Here is a 22,921-nt window from a genome sequence, read left to right as displayed (position 1 = left end):
ATTGTCAATGAGCCGTGCCTGTAAAGTGTAAATGGTAAGCTTTCCAAAAACAGCCTCGAATTTTTTCAGGGCCTGTGTGCTAAGCTGATGCCGTGTCTGTAAAGTGTAAAGTGTAAGATTAGGAAAAAGCCCCGTTTTTTCCACTGAGAGTGGTGGGTCATTGTCAATGAGCCGTGTCTGTAAAGTGTAAATGTAAGCTTTCCAAAAACAGCCTCGAATTTTTCAGGGCCTGTGTGCTAAGATGATGCCGTGTCTGTAAAGTGTAAAGTGTAAGATTAGGAAAAAGCCCCGTTTTTTCACTGAGAGTGGTGGGTCATTGTCAATGAGCCGTGTCTGTAAAGTGTAAATGTAAGCTTTCCAAAAACAGCCTCGAATTTTTCAGGGCCTGTGTGCTAAGATGATGCCGTGTCTGTAAAGTGTAAAGTGTAAGATTAGGAAAAAGCCCCTTTTTTTCACTGAGAGTGGTGGGTCATTGTCAATGAGCCGTGTCTGTAAAGTGCAAATGTAAGCTTTCCAAAAACAGCCTCGAATTTTCTCAGGGCCTGTGTGCTAAGATGATGCCATGTCTGTAAAGTGTAAAGTGTAAGATTTGGAAAAACAGCCTCGGTTTTTTCTCAGGGACTGTGTGCTGAGATAGCCGTGTCTGTAAAGTGTAAAGTGTAAGATTTGGAAAAAGCCCCGTTTTTTTCGCTGAGAGTGGTGGGTCATTGTCAATTAGCCGTGTCTGTAAAGTGTAAATGTAAGCTTTGGAAAAAGAGCCTCGAATTTTTTCAGGGCCTGTGTGCTAAGATAGCCGTGTCTGTAAAGTGTAAAGTGTAAGATTAGGAAAGGCCTCCATTTTTTTCTCAGCCTGTAATGCGGTTAATGAGCCGTGTCCGTGTAAAGTGTAAAGTGTAAGATTTGGAAATAAGCCTCTTTTTTTTCGCTTGGCCTGTGTGCTTATGATAAAAGCGTCTGTGAAGTGTAAAGTGTAAGGTTTGGAAATATTTCTTTTCTCAGGACCTCTGTTTAATGGGAGAGCCTGGCCCTGTGTCTGCAAGATGTAACTAATGTCTTTTTCTCGGAGCATTTCTCCGTTGTTGAACGCAAATTGTGGTATATAGATGACCCGTGCCTGAAAGATAAGATATGTAAGATTTGGTATAAAGACAACCATGTCTAGGACAGCATAAGAAAAGGAGGTTACATAACCTTTCATTATTAGTCTTGCCTAAAGATTGAATTCCCTTGGGTGCTGTATTCTTCAGTGTAAAGTTATTTGTAAAGTTCTGAAATGGGTCATGTTTTTCTATGTCCGATTTCTTGCCATATATACCAACAATGCACTGCTCCAATGGAATCCCCTCCACTGGAGCAATCCACTGGAGCAGTGCATTGTTGGTAATCTTGCCACGAATGCAGAAAAAAACCATTTCGCATCCTTACGAATCCGAGTATTCTGGTATCTAGCGTAACGTGGATTGTCTCACTTGTATTGACGTTACAAACTGTGGTGTCCGAGGTACAAAAAGGGGGAAAGATATGACCAATCTAAAAAATAAAATATATGCTCAAAAACAAGAGTGCTAGCCACGCATACATAAAAGTAAGTATCCTTCGGATGCTGTGTTAGCATCCGCCAATTACGTAAGCACACGAATTCCGTGTTTGCATTCACAGCGATTCACGGATGCCAACAAATGCGTTACGGCTGTGTATGTGATCCGTGACTTTTGGTAATCTTGGGGATCCGTTAGCATCCGTCAGGATGTTGCGAATTCGTATACGTCTGCATCTGAACAGTTTTTGCTGATAAACAATAATCCTGACCGCGTATGCTTTTGTTTACGTTAAAAGTAAAGTATTCATACGAATGCAATGTTTAAATCCGTTAGTGACTTATAGATACCAACGAATGCGTTACGTATGTGTATAGGGTCCGTAATTTAGGAAGTATCCATACGGATGCAGTGTTAGCATCCGTCACGAAGCACGTAAGTATACGGGTTCCGTGTTTGCATCCACCGTGAGTTACGGATTCCTACGAATGCGTTGCGGATGTAAGTGGGATCCGTCATTTTTTGGGATCCGTGATGGTTTTTGGGATCCGTCAGCATTTGTCAACATACGTCAGCATCCGTCAGGTGTTGCAAATTGTAATCCGTCAGCATACGTCTACATATTAGGTCCGTTCGTCTAGTGACAGGGAACAGCCAAGTGTTCCACATTTTCCCCCTGCATTCTAGCAATAGCTATAAAATCTATCCCTCTTCTTTTCATGGCCAAGGTCGCATTCCTTTTCCCATGGCACTGTCAACTCTATACGCGTTAACTCTATACGCCAACTCTGTACGCTTCCTGGGGGAGGGGGGCGTAGACATGCTGTGACTTGCCGTGGCCACCACGTGGTGGCAGCGAACTATCTCTTCGACGAGACGAAGACCCCTCATGAGTATGTTTACCACAAGAACGCGACCTACTCAAAGAACTATGCAAACCGTGAGACCTTTTGTCTCTCTTCTTCCTGTTTAGACTCACTCATTCAAAAAAACTTAAGGAACACACGAGAGCTCGAAAATCTTGACCATGTTTTGCAACATACATAACTGAACAAAATTCAACAAAATCAAGAACCAGGATATTTGTACTAAAGCCAAGTACATGTAAACGGGGTCAAATATAATATATCTAAAAAATCAGTGCAACCTCAACACAAATGTACAAAACTCAAAGACAAAGGGCCAAGGCAGGGGGTAGGAGGGTGGGTTCTATTTTTTACGTCGTCAATTCTTCCTATTTACGCGGGACATCCGATCTTCTAACTTGTCTTGACGGTTGAGAATCTTGTCAAAGTCTTCACGTACAACCCTTAATTGTCCAATTTGCTACCTGTTGCAGGTCTTACTTGATAGGCTGTAGTGTGCTCTCAATGGCGGAGTTTATGTCGGAAATAGTAACGGAGCTCTCTGCCATGTTAGTCGTTCAGTTTTTAAACCGTCTCCTGTAGTTTTTCCCGCTTTCCGATCTTCATTTCCTCTTTGCAGGCACTGTCCTCACCATTCAAGTTAACATGAGGTACTTGCCACGAAATCTTAAATCTTGGGGGAGCGCACAAAACACTCCAGTAATGGGAGACCTCCGCAAGGACGTCCTCTCTGGTAGCCATCTTAGTTATTCCAAATTTACAGTATTTAAGGTTCACATAGGATCACCTATAGGTCCTATGGAAGTCCTTTGGTGTCCGGTTTGAATCCCTTTTCGGAGGGGCAGAGCAAAATTTCCTTCTAACCTTTTGCCACTTCTGTTATCTATATACTGCGCAGCGGAAACTCCCAAATATCTAGCATATGAGGTTGCAACCATTCCCGTGGTGTAATAAAGAAAATAACTTATTTCAAATCGCAAACTAATGGAGCGACGGACGAAATATACATACCCTCCCCATAGGAAACCTAATAAGGTTTGACTGTTTTGTTACCGACATGTGGTCAGATCCACTCTTATCGTCCACTAATGTTAAGTATGAATCCCTCTGTATCATTCTGGGAACATCTACCAACGTATTGAGTGTGAAAGGGATATCCTTTATCCAGTAATTCAAGAACCATCAGTCGCAGCATAGTCTCGGCTTTCAAGGCCCTACCGTTGGAGGCATAACCATGTTGGGGAGGGGGGTGGAGGTCAGATTCCCCAATCTTCTTCCACAGCCTAATTGCCCCTGTGTTCAATCTACTGCATATTTCTTTGGTAACAATGTCCGCGAATTTCCCAAAACATATATATATTCAATAATACCATCTGGTCTTGTGTTAAGCTGAGGGTAGTGATCTAGAGACATGAGCCTGTCTAATGGGAAAATGTCTTTTTGAATATTACACCTTTTTTTTTATCCAGGATGAAAACAAAATTGTTTTACCATGTGACCTTATATATTTGTTGCACCATAGTATAATTTTTCCCATTATTTCACCTACACTAGAGGATGGATTTGTTCTTACCTCCTCCACCAGCAGAGTAGAAAGATATTTCCTGTTTGTAAAATGTGGGAAACTCACTCATGTCTGAACCATCTTTATCAGGAGTAAAGTTCAAGTTTTAATCATTCGGTAATGCCTTTCATGTATGTGAGTACGGCATAACTCGCGGGGGGTGCCTTCTCCGTGTGACTGTCCTTGTGCCCTTTACCACTGTTACTGTTGTTGTCCCCCTCCTTCAGGGCCGAAGCTGCTTCCGTGAGGGTTCGGACGGCACGGCTGGCGGGCTGTCTCTCGAGGTTGCTTCTTACTAGCAGGTTGTTTCTTCTTCTTCGATGTCTTTCTGGAGTTGTCTGACGCACTGGTTCTCGCTTTGCGCAGAAAGAGATCCAGGGGGCCCCGAATTTGCTGATTTTAACCTAACGTGCTTTCTTTTAGTCTCTCAATACTTTTAGACTATATTTATGTATACCTATTACTCACAACATCTCGTAACTCAACACAACCGCATTTATATTACGACTTAGAATAGATAATTTGAAACTAACGGGGTAAACACCCTTTAGTCAATCTTGGATCCGTGAGCCCGCCAAATGATCTCCCCCAGTAAAGGATTGTCCTCATACACAAGGGTGTGTCATGGTGGCGGAGTATTTGGGAAGTTCTGCGTGGCCCGCCAGCCTTGCCTTTTCCCCTCAGCCCCCTCAGTGCCGGGATCATAATGGCCTGGTTTACTTGCAAATTTGCCAGTCATCATCATCATCTTCACCAGATTCTGGACGTGGTCTAGGAACTCCATATTTGTGAAAATTTCCCATACTCCGTTTTCATGCATGGGGTTTATAAAATGATATTGCTCCAAAAGTGATTAAAAAAATTCAACTTACATCTGTCCTTGTCTTCATTTTCAAATATAATGGTCTTTATAAAGTACCGGAAATGTACGTTTCAGCCATCCATGACACTTGAAGTTATCGCAACCAGTACACATATCACGTACGTTCTAGATGGTTTGACTGTGAATGGATATACTGTTAGTTCAGATCAAGCTTTAGCTTTACAATGACTTCCCATAGCGTCACTATTGCTTTATTGAACTTCCTACTGTCCCTTCTGGTTTTGCCTGCCACTTAAATTGTCCGAATGAAAGCTCATCTGTGTTGGTAAATTCCATAGTGAAAAGTTTAAACTTTGTTCCAACACAAGGGAAGAAACTCACCATAAATTTTCGGCCGAACACTCCGACCTTCATCGGATGAATGATTCGCTGCACTAATCCGGAAGTCGTCGGATGACGTCAGGTAGCAGCGAATCATAAATGGCGGGAAGGCGAAACCTGCCACCGTCACGGTTCAATGAGGGTTGATGTGCCCTGATGTAGATAGCCTCCTTGACGCCCCTCACAAACCAATCCTGTTCAGAGTCCAAGATGCGAACTTGGTCCAGAGACACGGAGTGGCCCGGAGATTCGACGTGTATATGCTGAGACACTTCTGAAGATGTTGAACTGCGACGTTTATGTTCCATGAAACGGGTTCTTAATGATCGTGCCGTTTCCCCGATGTACGACTCAGTGCACGGACCTCTGAGGTTCTGTCCCGTACAACGAATGTGGTAAACCACGCCGAACTTGTGTTCTTTGGGCGTCTTATCCTTAGGCGCCACCAAAAGCTGCCTTAGTGTCCTAGTCGGCCTAAAGCAGGTCTTAATGCCGTGTGAGTTGAAGGTTCTACGTAAGGCTTCAGACAAATTTTGAATATATGGCAACACTACTAGTCCCTTGTTCATGGTAGTGGGGCGGTTTTGATTGCCAGTCCTAGTAGTTTTGGGTGCTGTCGCTCTGGACACTGCCCACTCGGGGTAACCACACTTACGTAAAGCTTGAGTAATGTGTTCTTTCTCTCTTTTTCTGTCTTCCGGGTTGGTGATGATAGAATCAGCCCTATGGAACAAGGTACTGATGACATCCAATTTGTCTTCTAATGGGTGACTAGAGTGGAAATTTAAATACTGGTCCGTATGTGTGGGTTTTCTATAACTTGTTATGTCCAACGAGCCGTCCTCTTTTACCACAGTTAGTGTATCCAAGAAAGGTAAGGTTCCGTCTTGTTCTTCTTCAGTGGTGAACTTAATATCAAGATCTAAACTGTTCAAGTTTGACAAGTTTGACAAGTTTGACAAGTTTTATTGCAACATGTACGACATAGCAGCTGATAGCTGAATTGCGACGACATTCACATAATACAAACAGCTGTAGTAAAAAGAACGGGCACACTATTAAAAACTTAGTGCTCAGTAAACTCATCAGCATAGGCTTTCTTTAGCTTTGTATGTGTGTCATCTACATAACGGAACCACCATAACGGTGGGTGGGGGGCTGTGTTGATGGCTAATTGTTCCATAAACAGGTTACATACGATAGGTGAAACAGGGGAGCCCATGGCAGCCCCATGTACCTGCCGATAGAAAACTCGATTATATACAAAATATGTGCAATTTAAACAAACTTTAAGTAAACTGATGACATGTGATGGCTTGAGTGACGAGCGCTGTCTAAGTGTTGTATCTGTCACCAATCTCTGACTGATGATGTCTAGTGCCTTGTCTACAGGTACCGACCATGTGACCATGGACATGGTCACTTAAATTGTAATTGCTTACCCAGGCGTCTACGCGCTGGTCTCTAACCTTGTCTTTAACGGACATCAGGGTCCTTCTTAGGGCTTCGGTTTTTCACTGAAATATGTTCGTAGTCTTCCCTCCTCTTGCCAGTAATCTCCACACACTACAGTATTGCCTAACAAGGCATCTGCTGTAAGGGTTGAAATCTCAAAGGTTGACAATGCATTAGTGGAGTCTGACGTCAGGATTAAAAGCCAACTACAACAGACTGTGTTCCTGGGAGCTCTTCTGATTCTATGTTTTGAGGCCTATTCACAATTGCCGATAGGCCTTTCTTGAATCTTTTAACGTTTTACAACCAAAATGGTCAATCAGCACCTCCTTTAAACAAGGTTTGAATATATTCGGTTTTAACTGACCGGTATGCTTTTAAACTATGCCGCCTTCTCATGACCTTCCGTTCACGCAGCGTCCACCAAGGCCTCTATAAGCTCATCAGGTCGGACTGTTTGTTCCAAAATCTCACGCCTTATTGATTCTACAGTCTGCTGGCCAGTAAGCCGATTTTGTAGCATACAATAATGGCCGAAGAACTTAAGATGAGGATACTAGAAAGCGAACATCGAGCAATAATAAAATAGTAGGACCATGTAGAGACGGACCATGGAATTGTATAAAGTCGTATTATAGAACCTTTCAAACGTCGAAGAATTAGACCAGTTTGCCGCCTTCATGATATCTTCGACTGAAACTCCGGCTTTGCAGGCAGTCGATTTTGCTGCTCTTCTGACCGAATGGTCAGTGAACTCCTTGAGACTGAACTATCTTAAGTCAACGAGCAATGGTGCAAGACCTAACGGCCCGGTGAGGCTTGACTAAACCACGAATTACACGAGTGTCAGAAGTGGAGCGGAACTTAGCTGTTATCTGTAGATACACCCGCAAATAGGGCACATTGTTAACAAACTTAAAGATAGCAACAAACAAAGAATACTAAGGTTGGCCTAATCAAGACCTTTTCGTCACTTTATTAATAATGAACGAAAACATATTTAGACGACGTCACCTGACGTATCGAGTAAAGTCAAGGATTGCTCTCGCCCAGCCGAAACTAAAGTCACAAGAATAGCTACCTTGAAATATTGCTGTTTGAAACGGAGGTATTTTGCTGGTATCATTGTCGAAATAGCTTGAATAGAACATAAGCATCCCAAATTTTGCATACAAAATGGTCTAAGGTACCAAAAAAAGGGAAATCCGTTGTTCACTTCTTGAGTTATCCTCTTTAAAACTATCCGCAAAGGTCCCAAAACTTTTCACTTTTTTTCGGAGCACAAGAGCTATCTAATACTCAAAATTCTTGACCATAGCTTGTTTAGAGCAGGAGATAGCGAAACAGGAAGTTGCCCTGTAGTACCGAGGGAAGCCGCTTGGGGGCTCAAAATGTAATCATTTTCAGTTTATATCACATCCTACCAGCACCATAAGTATGAAACTAATCAACCCATCTTTTCCTGATTTATATTGTACACTACAGTTCAAATACATCGTAGATGCCTTCAAAACTCCGCTAACCTGCTTGGATGATTGGAGTGCTGTCGCTTAGGGAGGTCACTGATGTCTTCAGACGGAGCAGCTGTCATCGGATGTTTCGACCCTCATCCGTTACATCCTCTCGCTGTCGGGCCCGGCAGTGGTGGCCAATCCACTACCCATCCGCTCCTTCCGGCTTCCAGCCTGCTTCTTCCCTCTTTCTCCTCAGCAAACATTACACAGCCTCTGCTGCTTCCCCTATCCATTCTTTCTCGCTCTTCCTGTCACTCCAACTGCTGTTAATAACTTCCATGTTGATTGGGCTGGGAGGCCCCGGCACCATACTTCTACCGGAAACAGCCAGGACTGCCAGGACTGCCCCTTCTATTTACAACTCTGCAGCAGTTCCTGGTACTTGTTATCTTTCCTCTCATGTGCTTCTTCACATCTCTCCTCCCACGGTAGTGTGAGCTCGATCACTATGATCTTCCTCTCCTCTGACCATATTACCATGTCTGGCATCAGATTCGTCTGAACTACTGGGAAGTGCAGCCTTCTTCCTAAGTCCACTCGCATTTCCCACGAGCTCACCTTCTGCAATATGCTAGTTACTGCTCTTCCTAATACTGGGTGACCATTCTCCCCCTCTTTTAGAAATGCAATGGCTGTCATGTGCCTTATTGACAGAGACACAGACACACAAACGCTAGTGGAAATATAACCTCCATGAAATCCCATGGGCTTAATAGTGACCACCCTCTTGAAATGAAAAAAAGGCGTTAGAAGAAATTACCTGTGTGCAAAAAAACATGGTCGTATACTACTTAACCATAAGTCAAACATGGAGGAATACAAAATACATTTCTTTCAAAGTATCATTTATTTCTACTATCACGAAAAAAGTTCACAAAGTTCCGGTATTAATTTCTATACGTCTGTGGACAAAAGAAAACTACTCTCTTATTAACATTACATAAAACACATAAAAAATTTGGATCTTCTCAGAAAAAGGAGGAATCAAATAGGGTAAAATCCACAGCTCCTAGACTAGAATATACATGTTATACCCTTTTAAGCTATATGTTATAGGTATTTGTTTTAGCTAAAATAGACATACGTTGTATTGTTTTAGGCTATCTATGCACTCTATTCACGTTACCTACAGTTAGCCCATGAGAAATAACTTGCAATAAACTCATCATTATATTTGCAGGACTATACCGGCTATGGGAACCCCATACACACCGCCCCACACAGCGACATCGCTATGAACTGCAGCACGATGATCAGGGTTGCAGACGGGAGAGTGACGTAACCATCACTGGTGCTCATGAGACATTTGTCCTCCGCCCATGCCATCACCGTGTCATACTTGCCGTCTGCGAGTGGAAGAAATTGTACAACTAATGAAGTAATGTCCCGAAAATTGTATAAAACACAAAGTATAATCATTATGACTTTAAAGTTTATTGCATAAACATGTCCCGTTGGGGCTAAATACAGTAAAACGTAACAAAGAGAATAATAGGTAAGCTGTTCTATAAGATCTATAATTATAATTGTATTCCACATGCTCTTTCTTTTCTTGAAACATGCGTAGAGCTAACCGGCTATTGGAGCTATGATAGAACATAGCAACACATTCTAGATAACTATTCTATTTCGTCAAATCATCATTACCATAGCTCTTACCCCGTAGCCAAATTAACATACATTGTACTTTACTGCACAAAATAAAACTGTAGATTAATTTGCAAACTCCAGCACTTCATTATGTACTGCCTGAATGAAAAAAAATGAAAATAGCTTAAAATCATTTGTTTAGATCTCAAAAAAGGAAAAGCCAACACGGCCAGTTCTGCATTGGCAAAATTAGATACAATTCCGAGATTAAAGCTGAGGATATACGTGTACAAATTTAAAAAAAAAACATTAAAAGAATTAATAAAATAGGCATTAAAAGAATAAATAATACCGCTCCTGTACCATGCCCCCCAAAGACAGCTGTTGTCGAAAGCTAACATTGTAATTGTGGGCCACGGTACTCCTAAATTACCGAGACGGGACGATTTACATGACGCACCTCCTATGTACTCCAGGATAACAGGGATATCCTCGGGTCCACAGTTGGGATTTGATGCTGTGATGTTGGCCACAACAGTCTCCAAATCGTTGTACATACTGTGAAAAGGCACATTCCAGTAACCACCATTAAGCACTGTACGAAACGAGTGTAGAGTACCAAACACCGTATATGGCTACGTTATAAGAGTATTAAACAAATGTGCACACAGATGCAAACGGTTCTTCCTTGCCAGCTTACTCATCTGGCATGTTATTTTAGTCTCCTAACAGCCGTGTCAGCTGAATAAAAGAAGATATGAATTTGGCCAGATAAATAAGGTGCTCTGAGATTTCAGTCAGTCTTTTACAGTCTACCCAGTTCACTCACAGGTTAGTTTATTCCTCTTGGGCTTTTATTTCTAACCATAGTCCCCTATTATTAATTTGACAGGCGGGAGTCTGGTACAGACTGTGTTATCTATTTTTTCCCTGGGACATGTGGAACCTGGTAGAGGCCACAAGGACACTACTTGCAATTGTACACGATAGCATCCCAGTTTATCCACCTCGCAACAGAAATAAATTACAACTCTCCCGACAACATCAGACGGTAAGAGCGCAAGAAGAAGAAGAAAGAAAAAAAACTTAAAGAAAGAACCTGCAGAAATCTTCATCCATGTCCATCTCTTGCAGGTCGGTGGCAGAGTCCAGATAGTCCCGTATTTCCTGCCGCATGTCTGAGTCCAGGGACTGTACACACTGATCGGTACTAGTCTCATTACTCACAGTATCACGTCTTCCACGGATCCCTAAAACACGGTATGCAAAGGTGGGTTCAAACGTGCGTATACATTCAAGTCCGTATGTGGTCCGTATGGAGTTCTTAGCCTCCACCAGGCTATACAGGTCGCAGGGTGAATAGTAGAAATTGGAGAAGTATTTGATGCACGACACAACAAATAAAGGCATTTTTTATGCAGATACTAAGTGTCTGAATGTAAAAAAATGTAGTGGCAACCTCACATCGGTGCAACCTCCGAGTAAGCACCAAATAAAGATTTATTCCTTATTCCGATAGAAGTGAGTTATACTTTTTTTTAAATCTATACCTGACCTTAAACATGGTTGTATACTGTAGTGCGTTGATGTGGAAATAGTTGTCCATTAGTTCTCAGTCCTTACAATAACTTGGGCCGACAACTGATCATCATCTTTGAACTGACTTAGATCTCAGAAATCATTTAATTGGAACCTACATTGTACTCACAATATTATCATCATTCCCATCCGCGAAATCTTTTAGAAAATGGTATTAGTGAAGGAAAAAAATTTCTTACTGCAGTGTGGGCTGGAGTCCATACTTGTCCTAAGATACATCTTGCCTTGTGAGTTTGGGTAGTTGATGGAAGGATACCCCATCAACGAACAGGCACTGTGAAATAAGACCAAACATACAGACAATAACGTTTTGACAATAAGAAGATCGCAAAACTCAGGCCACATTGACTTAATTCTATGGATGACATCCTCTGGAGTCCCAAAAACAAATATTTTGCGAGGGCGAAAAAAATTCCGGCAAAAAATGCTGCTAAACCACAAGACTGAACATTCAGACCATTCTTTACCAGGCTTTGTTTGTCTTATGTTCACCTAAAGTAAGACTCTAAGACACAATCGTCATCATTTTAACATTGTTCTATTGCAATTCTCATTTAAAGATGGTACTGTGGCCCCGTGGCACAACCATGGGCTCCTTTACTAAGGAGTACAGATCCTCTGGCAAGCAAAAAATCCAAGATGACCAGGGATTCTATTAATCTCCAAGCAGATTCCTGCGGTGGCATAAAACAGTAACATAAGCTGGGGAAGGAATTTCGCAGGCAGAGGAGTAAATTGACCACCACTGCGATTAGAATTCTATTGGGTGACATGCATATGTGGCTACATTTTTTTTAGAACAGGCAAAAATCTATGCCCGTGCGGGTGCCATCCATAAAGTCAACGTGGCCTTAAACTAAAATACAAATACATGGTAATCCATCCATGTCTTTGAAACATTATTTTCCAATCAACTTTTCAGCCCTGGCAACAAGGGCTGAATTGCATTGATTTTACATAAGACAGCACTACAGTGATCATCGTTACATGCACTTTGACAACATTTTGAGATAAAATCGGCATAGAGCCATCAATATAAAATTTTAAATCTATTTACATAAACATTTAGATGGATACACAGGCAGCATTTTGGGCCAGAGTTCGCGGTATAAAGGACATCTTGTGTCTGTTTGATTTACTAAATGGTGCTTTCAGTTCTACACTGCGTCTCAGGTTGTAGCGAGTTTCCACAACAGGGGGCAGAAACTGTCTGCAGGGATGTGTCGGGTCCTTCATGATCCGCTGCAGCTCTCGTCTTCTTGAGAACAACAGAACCATCAGGGTAAAGCTAATAACCTACCCGTCTGTTAGACTGCTATGGCTGCAGACATCACATTGCCCACGGTTCCTGAAGAAAGTGTCCCAGTCGGGACAGCTGTAGGCCGGGAACTGACACCCCGAGCTGATAGATTCGGTATAGAACTCAGGAGCCCGACCGTGGCTGCAGCCTGGTCTTACTAGAAATTGAAAATATTGAGATAATCGTAAAAATCGTCATTAAATAGTTTCTGGTAGCTTGGAAACTCAATGGTAAACAAATTGCTCTTTTATACACAGCTGGTGTGTGTATCTGACAACATTTTTGGGACCGCATCTTTTCATAAAGCGACACCTAGCTGCAGTAGGAAGAATAACAAGTCAGTTGCCCTTGAAAGGGACTACCGACATTTTAGAAAAAATATACGAAAAGACACATAAAGCTTTGGCTCGTGGCTGTGACGAAGTAGCAAGCAGCACGGCATCGAAGATTCTCCGTGATTTTGAAATTTGTTAAGTTATTGACAAACTAGAAGGGCGAGTATACGCTTTTGAGCAAATTCGACAATTTCACTACTCTATCCTCAATATGCAAATTAGACTGTTCCAAACCTAAATGTTAAGAAAATCATTCCATGCGAGAATGGACACACGATAATGTGCATCTAAGGCCTTTACACGGAACTGTTCGTACTATCTATTACTGTGCTGTAATCACTCTTTTATTTCTTGATGCAGCGTGCTAGTGAATCACACATTATCAAAGAAGGCACCGCTGTTTAAAAAAAAAAACACAAATAGGAATTGTGTTGTATTTTTTCGACAGATGTAACAGGGTATGGTGGAGTGAAAATAGATATAGCAAAACCATGTACATTGCCAACACTACAGACTCAACTCTCGGGCACAGGCCAACCTCACGTTCTTGACTTTTGACCACGTGACTTGGCTTTTAGTTTACTTCCTGACAGGCTACCGAAGAAATGTTGGCACAAGAAGTGAGCCTCATTTTACGAAGCTGAAAACGGAGGTAAGTGGTGCAGGGATTTACGTTTACATCCGGGTTGAAGCCATCCTTCGTTTGGGTAGAAATCGACGTGTCCGATTGGCTTTAGCTTCCCCAACACCAGAATGTCCGTGTGGATGACGTCAACAAACAGGGCGTCACCTCTGTCCAGCCTGTCTGCGGCACGAGCGCGTCTGAACCCCGGGCCTGCTGGGTCTAAACCTGCAGGCGGATAAAATTCGTATCAGAATAATCATACAAAATAACGATATAATAACGTTATTGCAAAACAATAGCCGAATGACAATCGCAAAGCAAACACCTAACAGAGAAGTTAACTGAAATTTGTTGATAAAATAGAAGCAAAATGACAACTGGCCTATCTTTAATTTTATAATTACCTGGATGTCTACCCTTCATCGACAGAATGGAGACTGTTCTACTTTTCTATTTGAAGGGTTTGGCTTATTTTCGTTACAAGCAACTATCCACCGTTTTCTTAGATAGACTAACTTTCGTTTTGAAACTTTTGCTTAATTCTTTTACATAGTCCATCACTTAAATAGACTTTCAAACTTGCTTAACTATGCTTCCTAAGTTCGATATTTTCAAACTACAACATATAAATGTAATTAATCAAGGACGAACTAAGATATGGATAAAATCAGGCCCCGCTCTAGTTCTTAACATGAAAATAAAAGCTGCCTACTCTCCTGCCATCTTCACAACCCTCGTGTCATGTGACCTATATGGTCATTGACTACCAGGTCACGTGGCTACCTATACAGAGCTGTTGAATGATAGAATGCTTTCTAGAAGCTTTATACGAAGCAAAATTTTATCTTGCGTAACATTTCAATTCCTGACGACTTATTCTAAAGACATAAAAGTACCGGAGATTCGTGCGATTTTGAATCCTGCCGAGTTTGAAGCCTTCCCGGCAAACCCCGCGGCATGAGCCCCCAGGCTATGCCCGATGATGTGGATCATGTTCTCAGGCTGTCCCAACTGGCGCACAAACTCCCCAACAGTCTGGAAACACGCGAGAGAAAAAAAAAATACCATGGTTATGTAGTCTACGTTATGGCTTAAAGGATAAAAAGGTAGCGGGAAGCATCCTAGAATGATACTTAGATCCTACAATTTTAAATCCTAAGTCGGTGAGAAGTAACAATAGTTCGAAGATCTCACGCCTCAGGTGCAATGTCACAATGTTTCTCTTATGTCTTATTTAATTGCATTAAATTAATAATGCAAATAAATTTTTATTCATGTTTCTGTTGACGACTGTGACTCAAGCATAGGGCAAAAATAGCAGTTACTGCAAAACACAACACCTAATCGATACACACCCTCGTGAGCAAGTAGACTCATCCGTGACCGGTCGACCCGAACTGTCATACCTGATTATTTACCAGTACTACCACCTCCGGCTGTACTTTCTGCAACTCCGAAAAGTCTGCACCTTACACGTTTGTGTTCCCGACCACTTTCTTTCACACGACCTCAGTCTATTGAGAGGGTTACATGTCGCTTTGCCACAGTGTCGGTGTCGGTTTGCCAACGTCATTTCGCCACGACGTAAGTCGTTTCGCCACAAAGCACAAGTCGCTTCGCCACAAAGCACAATTCATTTCGCCAGTCAAATAACTACGGACCCAAACAAACACAAGCACTTAACCCTCAAACACCCGAGTGGGGTCCATTTGGACCCCAGGCGTAAATTTTGAAGTACCATTTGAACATTTTTGATCTGAAGAAAAATTCCTTCCGTGACTTTGTCAACCAATATCTTCTGTACCTTCTCCTAAGTTTTTATGAAGATTGGTACAACACTGTGGAAGCTATTAAGAAAGTCCAAACGGACCCCAGCCAAAAAGTGCAGCTTTTGAAACAAAGTTTTGAGTCTAACTCCCTAACTACTTATCCTATCACCACCAAACTTTCAGGGGATAATAAACATGTAAAACTAAATCCTCATAAAAACTTCTGTGTCATCACCATATAATATGACGACATTATGACGTCATTTAGCTTATAAGGGCGGCCATCAGGATTTTGACTAATGACGTCATGAAATTAGCATAAATTATGAATTTTGAATCATGAAAATAGCATTGAACTTCATAGAATTTTATTGTTGTAAGAAAACAAGCATGTTTTACCAAGAAAACCTTTTAAATCGAAATTGGATTTTTTTTTGCAAAAATAAGCCTGTCAGAATTCCGTTGCCATGGCAACCCCAAATAATGATAAATTTCTTTTTTTGCCAAAAAAATTTTGCTAACAATATTTTGTGTTATATCACAAAGTTTCATAGCTTTAGCACCAGCCGTTCATGAGTTACGACAAAAAGAGGGCATACGTGATGTCAGGAAATTATTCCGCACCCAACAAAGTTGGTTTGAAGGAAATCGGACACCGTTTGTCGACATCTCATTTTTGGGTTGAAATCTGCTATTTTTGGTTCATAGGGCCAAATTTACATTTTTCGACAAAAAGAGGGCATACGTGATGTCAGGAAATTATTGATTTACCCTTAACTCAAAAATATTGATGATGGCTATTTACCTGCCTTAAAAAGTATGGACTTCAGAAGAAAATTTTTCCCAGGGACCATTGTTTATTTCTGATGACTTGACTGCAGCAAAATAAAGCTTGACAAAAAGGATCTAAGTAAATAACTGTCTACCTGGAAAAAAGAGGTCAACTTGTTCATACCTTTATATACAATGCACAACTGCATGTGGTCCTGTGTTTGCACTTATTTTTGTATATGCATGCAAAGGAAAACTCAATGACATGAATTACCATTATGTATCGTACATAGGGTGAAAAGCTCTACACTTAAAGCATGAAATGTACTGTGTTTTTAAAATCATTTCATCAGGAATAGCTCAACATTATATACCTTAACATTTCCTGGAGAGCATCTTAAACAGACAATTAATCCACCCCTCTCCATATAGCTACCTGTTCAATGAAATTTTGATAAAACACAGAATTTGAACATTTAAGAAAATGCTCTGCTTCCTTGGTCAATCAGTCATGCCTCAGGGACTTACAGTTACTGACAGCATACATAGTCCTGAGGTATATAATTGCAAGCTATTTGTAAATATGGATATGCAAAATGGTTCCTCACAACATTGCATCTAGGATACTGCGTGCTACATATTAGCTTTAACATGACATCTACAGTCCAGAGAGCTATGATTTCAAAGCATCTAAATCTGAGTCATTGTAATTGTCATAGTAACACAGTGCATTGCAAAAAGCATGCTTCTACTAGCTGTTTATCTTTTTACAAAGAAATTGGGACTTCGTTAATGTTCATTATAACTCTCCCATTTGCATGTTATAGAAGCAGGTAATCCATTGCATAATCAGCTTCTCATCTGCTGTCATCTCATGTGCACTGATGGCCTGCCTGGGTTGAGTGTCATCAGCACCTATAGCAACAACATTACAAATTAAAATATTTCAGTGTTGTAATGGACATGATTCTGGTGAAGGTTGCATTAGCAATGTCACTGTATAGCCTTGTTGTCAGTGCCTATTGAAATACATCTGATAGCAAGTATCGTGTCCTGTGATCTTATGACAACAAATAAAGACCTAATGAAATACAGGGAGTATTGTCAAAACACAAACACACTCTCTAAACACACACAAACACACTGTACACACAAACACACTGTACACACAAATACACACACACTGTACACACAAAAACACACTCACATATATACATATAGAATACAACATGGTGTATTCCTTATCGCCTGAGGCACCTGTTCAACTGTTAGGCTGGAGGGTGATCCCACCCACATGAGGGCTGGGACCAAGGGTGATACAGAATACAGCATGTTGTAAACAGTATTTCACTTTATCTATGTCATACCCACCCAAGAAAAACATTTGTTTCAATGCAAAATGCAGAATTTGAGAAAATTTGGCGTCCTCAACGGAAAAATTGTAACAACAGCAATTCTAATGTTTGAATCTCAGTACACATGAAGCATGTTTGAATGATCCTATAGTACTACTACATGGGGTTCTACTATTAGTAGAACCCCATGTAATAAGCCAAGTTATCAACCGGTTCCTGAACACTTGTATTGAACACTACCTTGTATCTTGGCCTAAGTATGACATACAAATGTAAATGTTGAGACACACACACACATACTCATATTCACAAAAAGGCATACACACACATCCACACTCACATACACATTCACACTCATAATGCAACATGTAAACAAAAACATGCATTGATTTCTTTTCTAACAAAAGGGCTTAAAATATCCATAATATGAGGATAATATAGCAATGTGTATTTTGATCTGCTCTGCTTGGTTAAGTATATTGGTACCTATAGTAGTGAGTTTATCGCTGTCAAAATAACCGAGATTGGTGCTACCACCCCCTTCGTATTAGAAAAAAAAGACTTATCTAAGACACATATTGTTTCATTATTAAGTTGTAAATGCTTTTAAGTTTGCGGGAATTTAATTTTGCGGTAGCGGGAAAAAGGACTGTTCGCGGTGGTTTTAAGTTCGTAGTAGTACTATGCACTGTAGTCTCTAACTGTCATGGAAAAATGTTTGCGATGGTTTTAAGTTCCCGGTGAATGAAAAAAATTCCTCATTTACAGTTAGCATGTTAACTCAATATTGATAATCAAAATCATTGTTTTATTTGCAAAGTCATGCCCAAAGCTAATGGCATACACAGTGAAAAAATATGAGTAATTTAAGAATGGAGTACATAACACCAATGTCTTAATATAAAATCAATTATAAAATATAAGGCACTACATTTGATGTTGTGGGGGATGAATTCTCGTTGAAGGCAATGGTTATGAACTGTCTTCCGTACTGAATAATGAGTGAGTAGATAAAAATCAATGACAAATATAAAGAAATAAAGAAAATATGGTGAATGTTTGAAAATTTGCTCTTTTCTGGAAAGAGGTTTTAGCCTGTTAGTGTTACTGCTACTGCTAGAGTCCTTCTAATAATGAATATACTGCCTATAGTACACCAGCTGCAATGCATTATTACACTGAAGGACTAGTCTAGTATTATACTCTGGATGAGAAACAGGCATACGCTAGGTACTCATTTCCACCTAAGTGAGTTTTGGGTTATAAGCCAAAGGGGTGACTCCACTTTTTAAACAAAAGTTACCATGATGTATCATGCTCAATTTTCTGAATATCAGGGATTCAATTTAAAAAATAATTGTTATTGTTATTGGGTGGGCCGACTACTCACTCTTTGCAGCCAGTGGCTGAATTGCGAGGAGCTTACAATAGGCGGGGCTAGATCGCAAGGGTCTGGAGCGAGCTGCCATTCGGCGCCACTCAGGTGATCTCAATACCACAGTAATTGTCCCAGGTGCGGCCAAGGTACTGTAGGTTTTGGACCACTCACACCGCACCATTGCACATGTGGCGGGTTCTTTAACGTGCCTGGGGTATGGCTCTCCCCAGACACGGGACCTCCATTTAACATCCTATCCGAGGGAGGGCCCTAGCTGAAGCTAGCTACTTATTTTCACCTGAGTAAAGTGGGGAAAGTCGTGTAAAGTGCCTTTCCCAAGGGCACAAGATCGGTGGCACGACATGCCGGAATCGAACCCGCAACCTCTCGGTGCAGATCCGGACATGCTCCACTGCGCCACGCGGTCCCACACAGTCTATTACTAATTACTAATTTACACTACTGTCTATTACTGGATCGGCAAGAATTTCTTACGAGTACGGCATGAACTAAGGGTGGGTACCGGTACAGAAAATTCAGGACTGTCCAGGTCCAGTTCAGGTCCAGATGAAATACAACACGGTGTATTCACCCTCGGTCCAAGCCCTCCCACAGATCGGATCGCCCGACGGTCGAAGGCGTCGGGCGATCCAACCCGCGGGTACCTTGGTTGATACGGAATACACCATGTTGTATTCTAATATTCTATTATATATATCCCACAATCAAACACCAAACAGCCCAAACATCACAGCAGAGCATCCAGTTGTGTCACTGTTTGTGCCTTTTTTTACCTCCTTGATTTTACCAATTGAGATACTAAAGTGAGTCTCCAAGCAGACATATTGCTGGATGAAAAAGAGAAAGACTTACTAGCCAGATAGGGATAAATACTAGTAAGTTGCCAAGGCATTTCAGTCAGTAATGTGCAATCTACCCAGCTATCACAGTCACAAGCTCAGTACACCTTTAGCCACCTGACTCCTATTTGTTCAATATCTACAGTTTTTCCAGCGACCTCTGGAGTCTGTTAGAGACTAATACTTAGTACTACTCATACTATTATGTATCACGGTACAAGCAACGTTACACTGTATAATTTTAAAATTATTATAGTGACCGCTGTCAGTATATCCAAGGAGGTAATAGTATATCCTGTACCCTGAAGGCTTACAAATTGTCCTTGTAACCTCGGATTTTCAAAACAAATGCAAGTACCATTGTCATGAGAAAACTGGGCCCTAGAACCTATCATGTAACGTTATAATGTACCTGCAACAGTAGAAAATTATTAATTACGTGGAAACAAGGTGGAAATTTTCAAGGAGGTCGGAGAGACCTCCGGGGTGAAAAATTATTCTACCTGTTTGGAATGGATTATGATTTTTCTATGGGTCATTCATAATCATGAGATACAAAAACGATACCTTGATGTATTAGACCTACCTGTAGATTGGGTTACGTGGAATAAATACGTCCAGTAAGGCACATTTCCAGGCGTGTACGTGTATAATCTCGGCCCATTCGATAATCTGTGGAGGGCGCCATCTTGGATTAGCCTTCAGTCATTCCCATGACGCACCGCGCCTGTCCGCTCCGCGTTCATCACTGCAGGCCGTACGTGCTTGGCGTTGTCCTCGACACAGCACTGCTGATAACGCAGGTCATCCTAGGATGAAAGGATAAGGTCCTACCGCAGCAACGACTGCCCAACGCCGACCTTAGTTATACAGTTATTTCTGTTAACGCTATGTGTATGGGGTGAAGGTGGCGGACAGGGATTAGCGCCCCTGCCCTCGAGAAGCTAGGCTCCCCCTCTATACAAACATAATGAACCACATCAAAACAAAAAAAGAAAACAAAAAAGCGACTACCGGGTCTTCAACAAAAAGAACCTTGACCCAAATCCGCGTCAGAGCCTTTAGCCTATTGAAGTAGTCACGTATGAAGAAGAAGAAGCCACTTTGATAGGATAGAAGGGTAACTTCAAGAAATTTCTTCATATAATAAATAAAACACAAGAAGTAATGAAAAGAAAACACAATTAAATAAACAGAAAAAAAGACACAGCACTTAACCCACGCAGGAGGGCTACTTTGCCCCGCTGACTATACCCGGGAACGATGCGGCCTACATGAGAACACACAGAGCTAAGCACGCAGGCAACCTCCCCCCAAACCATTCACATCTGAAATGGCCTGATGTTTCCCCGACGACCTAAGCTCCTCGTGCATATCCATCCGCAAGTATATTTTCCCGCCGCGAACTAAAAAAAACAACAACACCAAAATGAAAACAACAACAACAAATCTCGATTATTAGATGAAGTCTAGCTAGTGGATAGAACCTCAAAAGCACTAGAGAATAGAAAGGCGTCTGTTTTACATTGGCCATATGGTGCACTACTTTCTGTCTGCCCAAAACTGGACTTGTAAGGTCGAAATACACGCTCGAAATAAACAACTAATAATCAAGTAATGTAATTAACAATCCTAACCAACCAGGCACTACCACGTGTTTGATTTTAGAATTTGATTGGATAGCGAAGAATGTTTAGCTACAGCTGTAACCCTTATTATTCAATGGGGTAATAGTTTGCACCTGTGCATGTTGTTGCACTTCACTCCTTGATACATATACATGCGCGGATAAAAGAAAGTACCCCGTAAATACGTTGCAAAATCGATACAAACAGATTGAACGAAAACCTAAAAATATTTTCTCTTGCTTCAAATATCCAACAGGGAATAGTCTGAATTGAAGAAATGATTTTCGTGTAATTCTTTCTCGATTTTAGCGACCGACCAGATGTTGCTGCGGATTGATATAAAGAAAATTCGGATTTTATAAAGGGGGTCGTATCCGGAAACTAGGGCCAGTGCAGCGGTTGGCCTCTTGTGTGGTCACAACTATCTCGCCAACTGGTGAATTAGTCTTTAGTTCTTGTGTGGGGGATTCGCGTTGTGTTGTATCTGGTGAGGCGCTGTCGATTCTTCAAAGGTCCTTTATACCATTTTATACTTGACTTAGCCATGCTGAAGCAGGGCATTTTATCGTTTTGTATTGGCATGTCATGGTGGTGCTCTGACATTCTAAGCTCCACGCATGCTTTCTTATTTGAATCTATAATATCTCTTGTATAACATAAAGAGTCGTGCGTTCTCTACTTTCAACCCTCAATTACACCTGGCTCAGACGGGTCCCCCTTCTCAAACTTGAGTTGCTTGTTAAAATGTGTTGTTTAAAAGCCGGTAAGGGGATCGATGACGCAATGGCGCCAGGCCTCCGAAGTTGGGATCCCATATTGTCTTCTTGTCGTGGTGGCAGATTTTCTTCCTGTTGCGACCAATTTCGATGTTCTTCTTTCCTAATAGCGCATGTTTTAGTAACGAGTGATAACGGCCTTTAAACATAGAGAACATAGAGGTAAACATATGAACCTAAACAACTGATTTCCGGGTGTAAACGACAAGTGAATACAGTGGGTTAGTTTTATCAACATACACACAAGGACATGCAGGGACGACTCAATGCAGCAGCGCCGCCCCCAGTTCTGAGTTGGGAGAGAAAGGCAGCGAGATATGCCCCCCCCCCCCCAAAAAAAAAATGTGCGTATGTTTATCCGGAATCGTGTATTGAGTTAATCTCCAATCAGATACCGGTAGCAAAGAGGGGGTTGCATGCATGGGCCAGATCCCCATGCACACTACGTACAATCATTGAGCTAAATATTGTGCCACAGGTCTGATTTGTCACGTTGTTAAAGTCCAACGACCACAATTTTCTGTCGTCGTGGCCTCACCACCATTATGTGCTGCAAGGCAATGCACAGCTATGGTGCTTAGGCATCTGCTGGGGCATATCTGAGAGGTGCAACACAGCAGAGCAAGGCGGTAGATCGGTAGTATAAACCGCTCCTGGAGATCATTCAACATATATTCAATTGAGTTTTTTTCGTCTATTTCTGCCACTTAACCTTTATTTTAGATGCCAAGTTAAAAGAACCGAAAGCGATTATATCATACCGGCCTTTCTGGTCAAGAGTCGTCTGCAAATCA

General features: G+C 41.5%; 1 protein-coding gene across 3 annotated transcripts; it reads right to left on the bottom strand.

Annotated features, from left to right (window-relative positions):
• Positions 1 to 8,974: 8,974 nt before the first annotated feature.
• LOC118426305 (lipase member H-like) lies at positions 8,975 to 21,096 on the bottom strand. Of its 3 annotated transcripts, none has more exons than XM_035835609.1 (8): positions 20,946 to 21,096; positions 14,487 to 14,625; positions 13,639 to 13,815; positions 12,631 to 12,787; positions 11,510 to 11,604; positions 10,831 to 10,981; positions 10,192 to 10,289; positions 8,975 to 9,487 (listed from the first exon to the last, which is right to left on the bottom strand). In XM_035835609.1, exons 2-8 carry the CDS (start codon positions 14,581 to 14,583, stop codon positions 9,333 to 9,335), a joined length of 930 nt encoding a protein of 309 aa, XP_035691502.1. In that variant the 5' UTR covers positions 14,584 to 14,625; positions 20,946 to 21,096; the 3' UTR covers positions 8,975 to 9,332. The 3 variants fall into 3 exon arrangements, with proteins under 3 accessions (XP_035691502.1, XP_035691501.1, XP_035691500.1); XM_035835608.1 differs by having other exon boundaries at positions 20,942 to 21,078; XM_035835607.1 differs by lacking the exon at positions 20,946 to 21,096 and adding an exon at positions 20,738 to 20,916.
• Positions 21,097 to 22,921: the final 1,825 nt, after the last annotated feature.

Source organism: Branchiostoma floridae, chromosome 11 (genome assembly GCF_000003815.2).
Source record: "Branchiostoma floridae strain S238N-H82 chromosome 11, Bfl_VNyyK, whole genome shotgun sequence".
NCBI lineage: Eukaryota > Metazoa > Chordata > Leptocardii > Amphioxiformes > Branchiostomatidae > Branchiostoma > Branchiostoma floridae.
Note: the sequence above shows the minus strand (reverse complement) of the source record. Positions and strands in the feature narration are given on the sequence as shown.

Coding starts and splice junctions, on each gene's coding strand:
- LOC118426305 (XM_035835607.1), bottom strand. CDS start 20,866: ATGAAGAAATTTCTTGAAGTTACCCTTCTATCCTATCAAAGTGGCTTC. Junction 13,816..14,486: donor CAAAATCGCACGAATCTCCG/GTACTTTTATGT, acceptor ATCCGCCTGCAG/GTTTAGACCCAGCAGGCCCG. Junction 11,605..12,630: donor CATAGCAGTCTAACAGACGG/GTAGGTTATTAG, acceptor CTTATTTCACAG/TGCCTGTTCGTTGATGGGGT.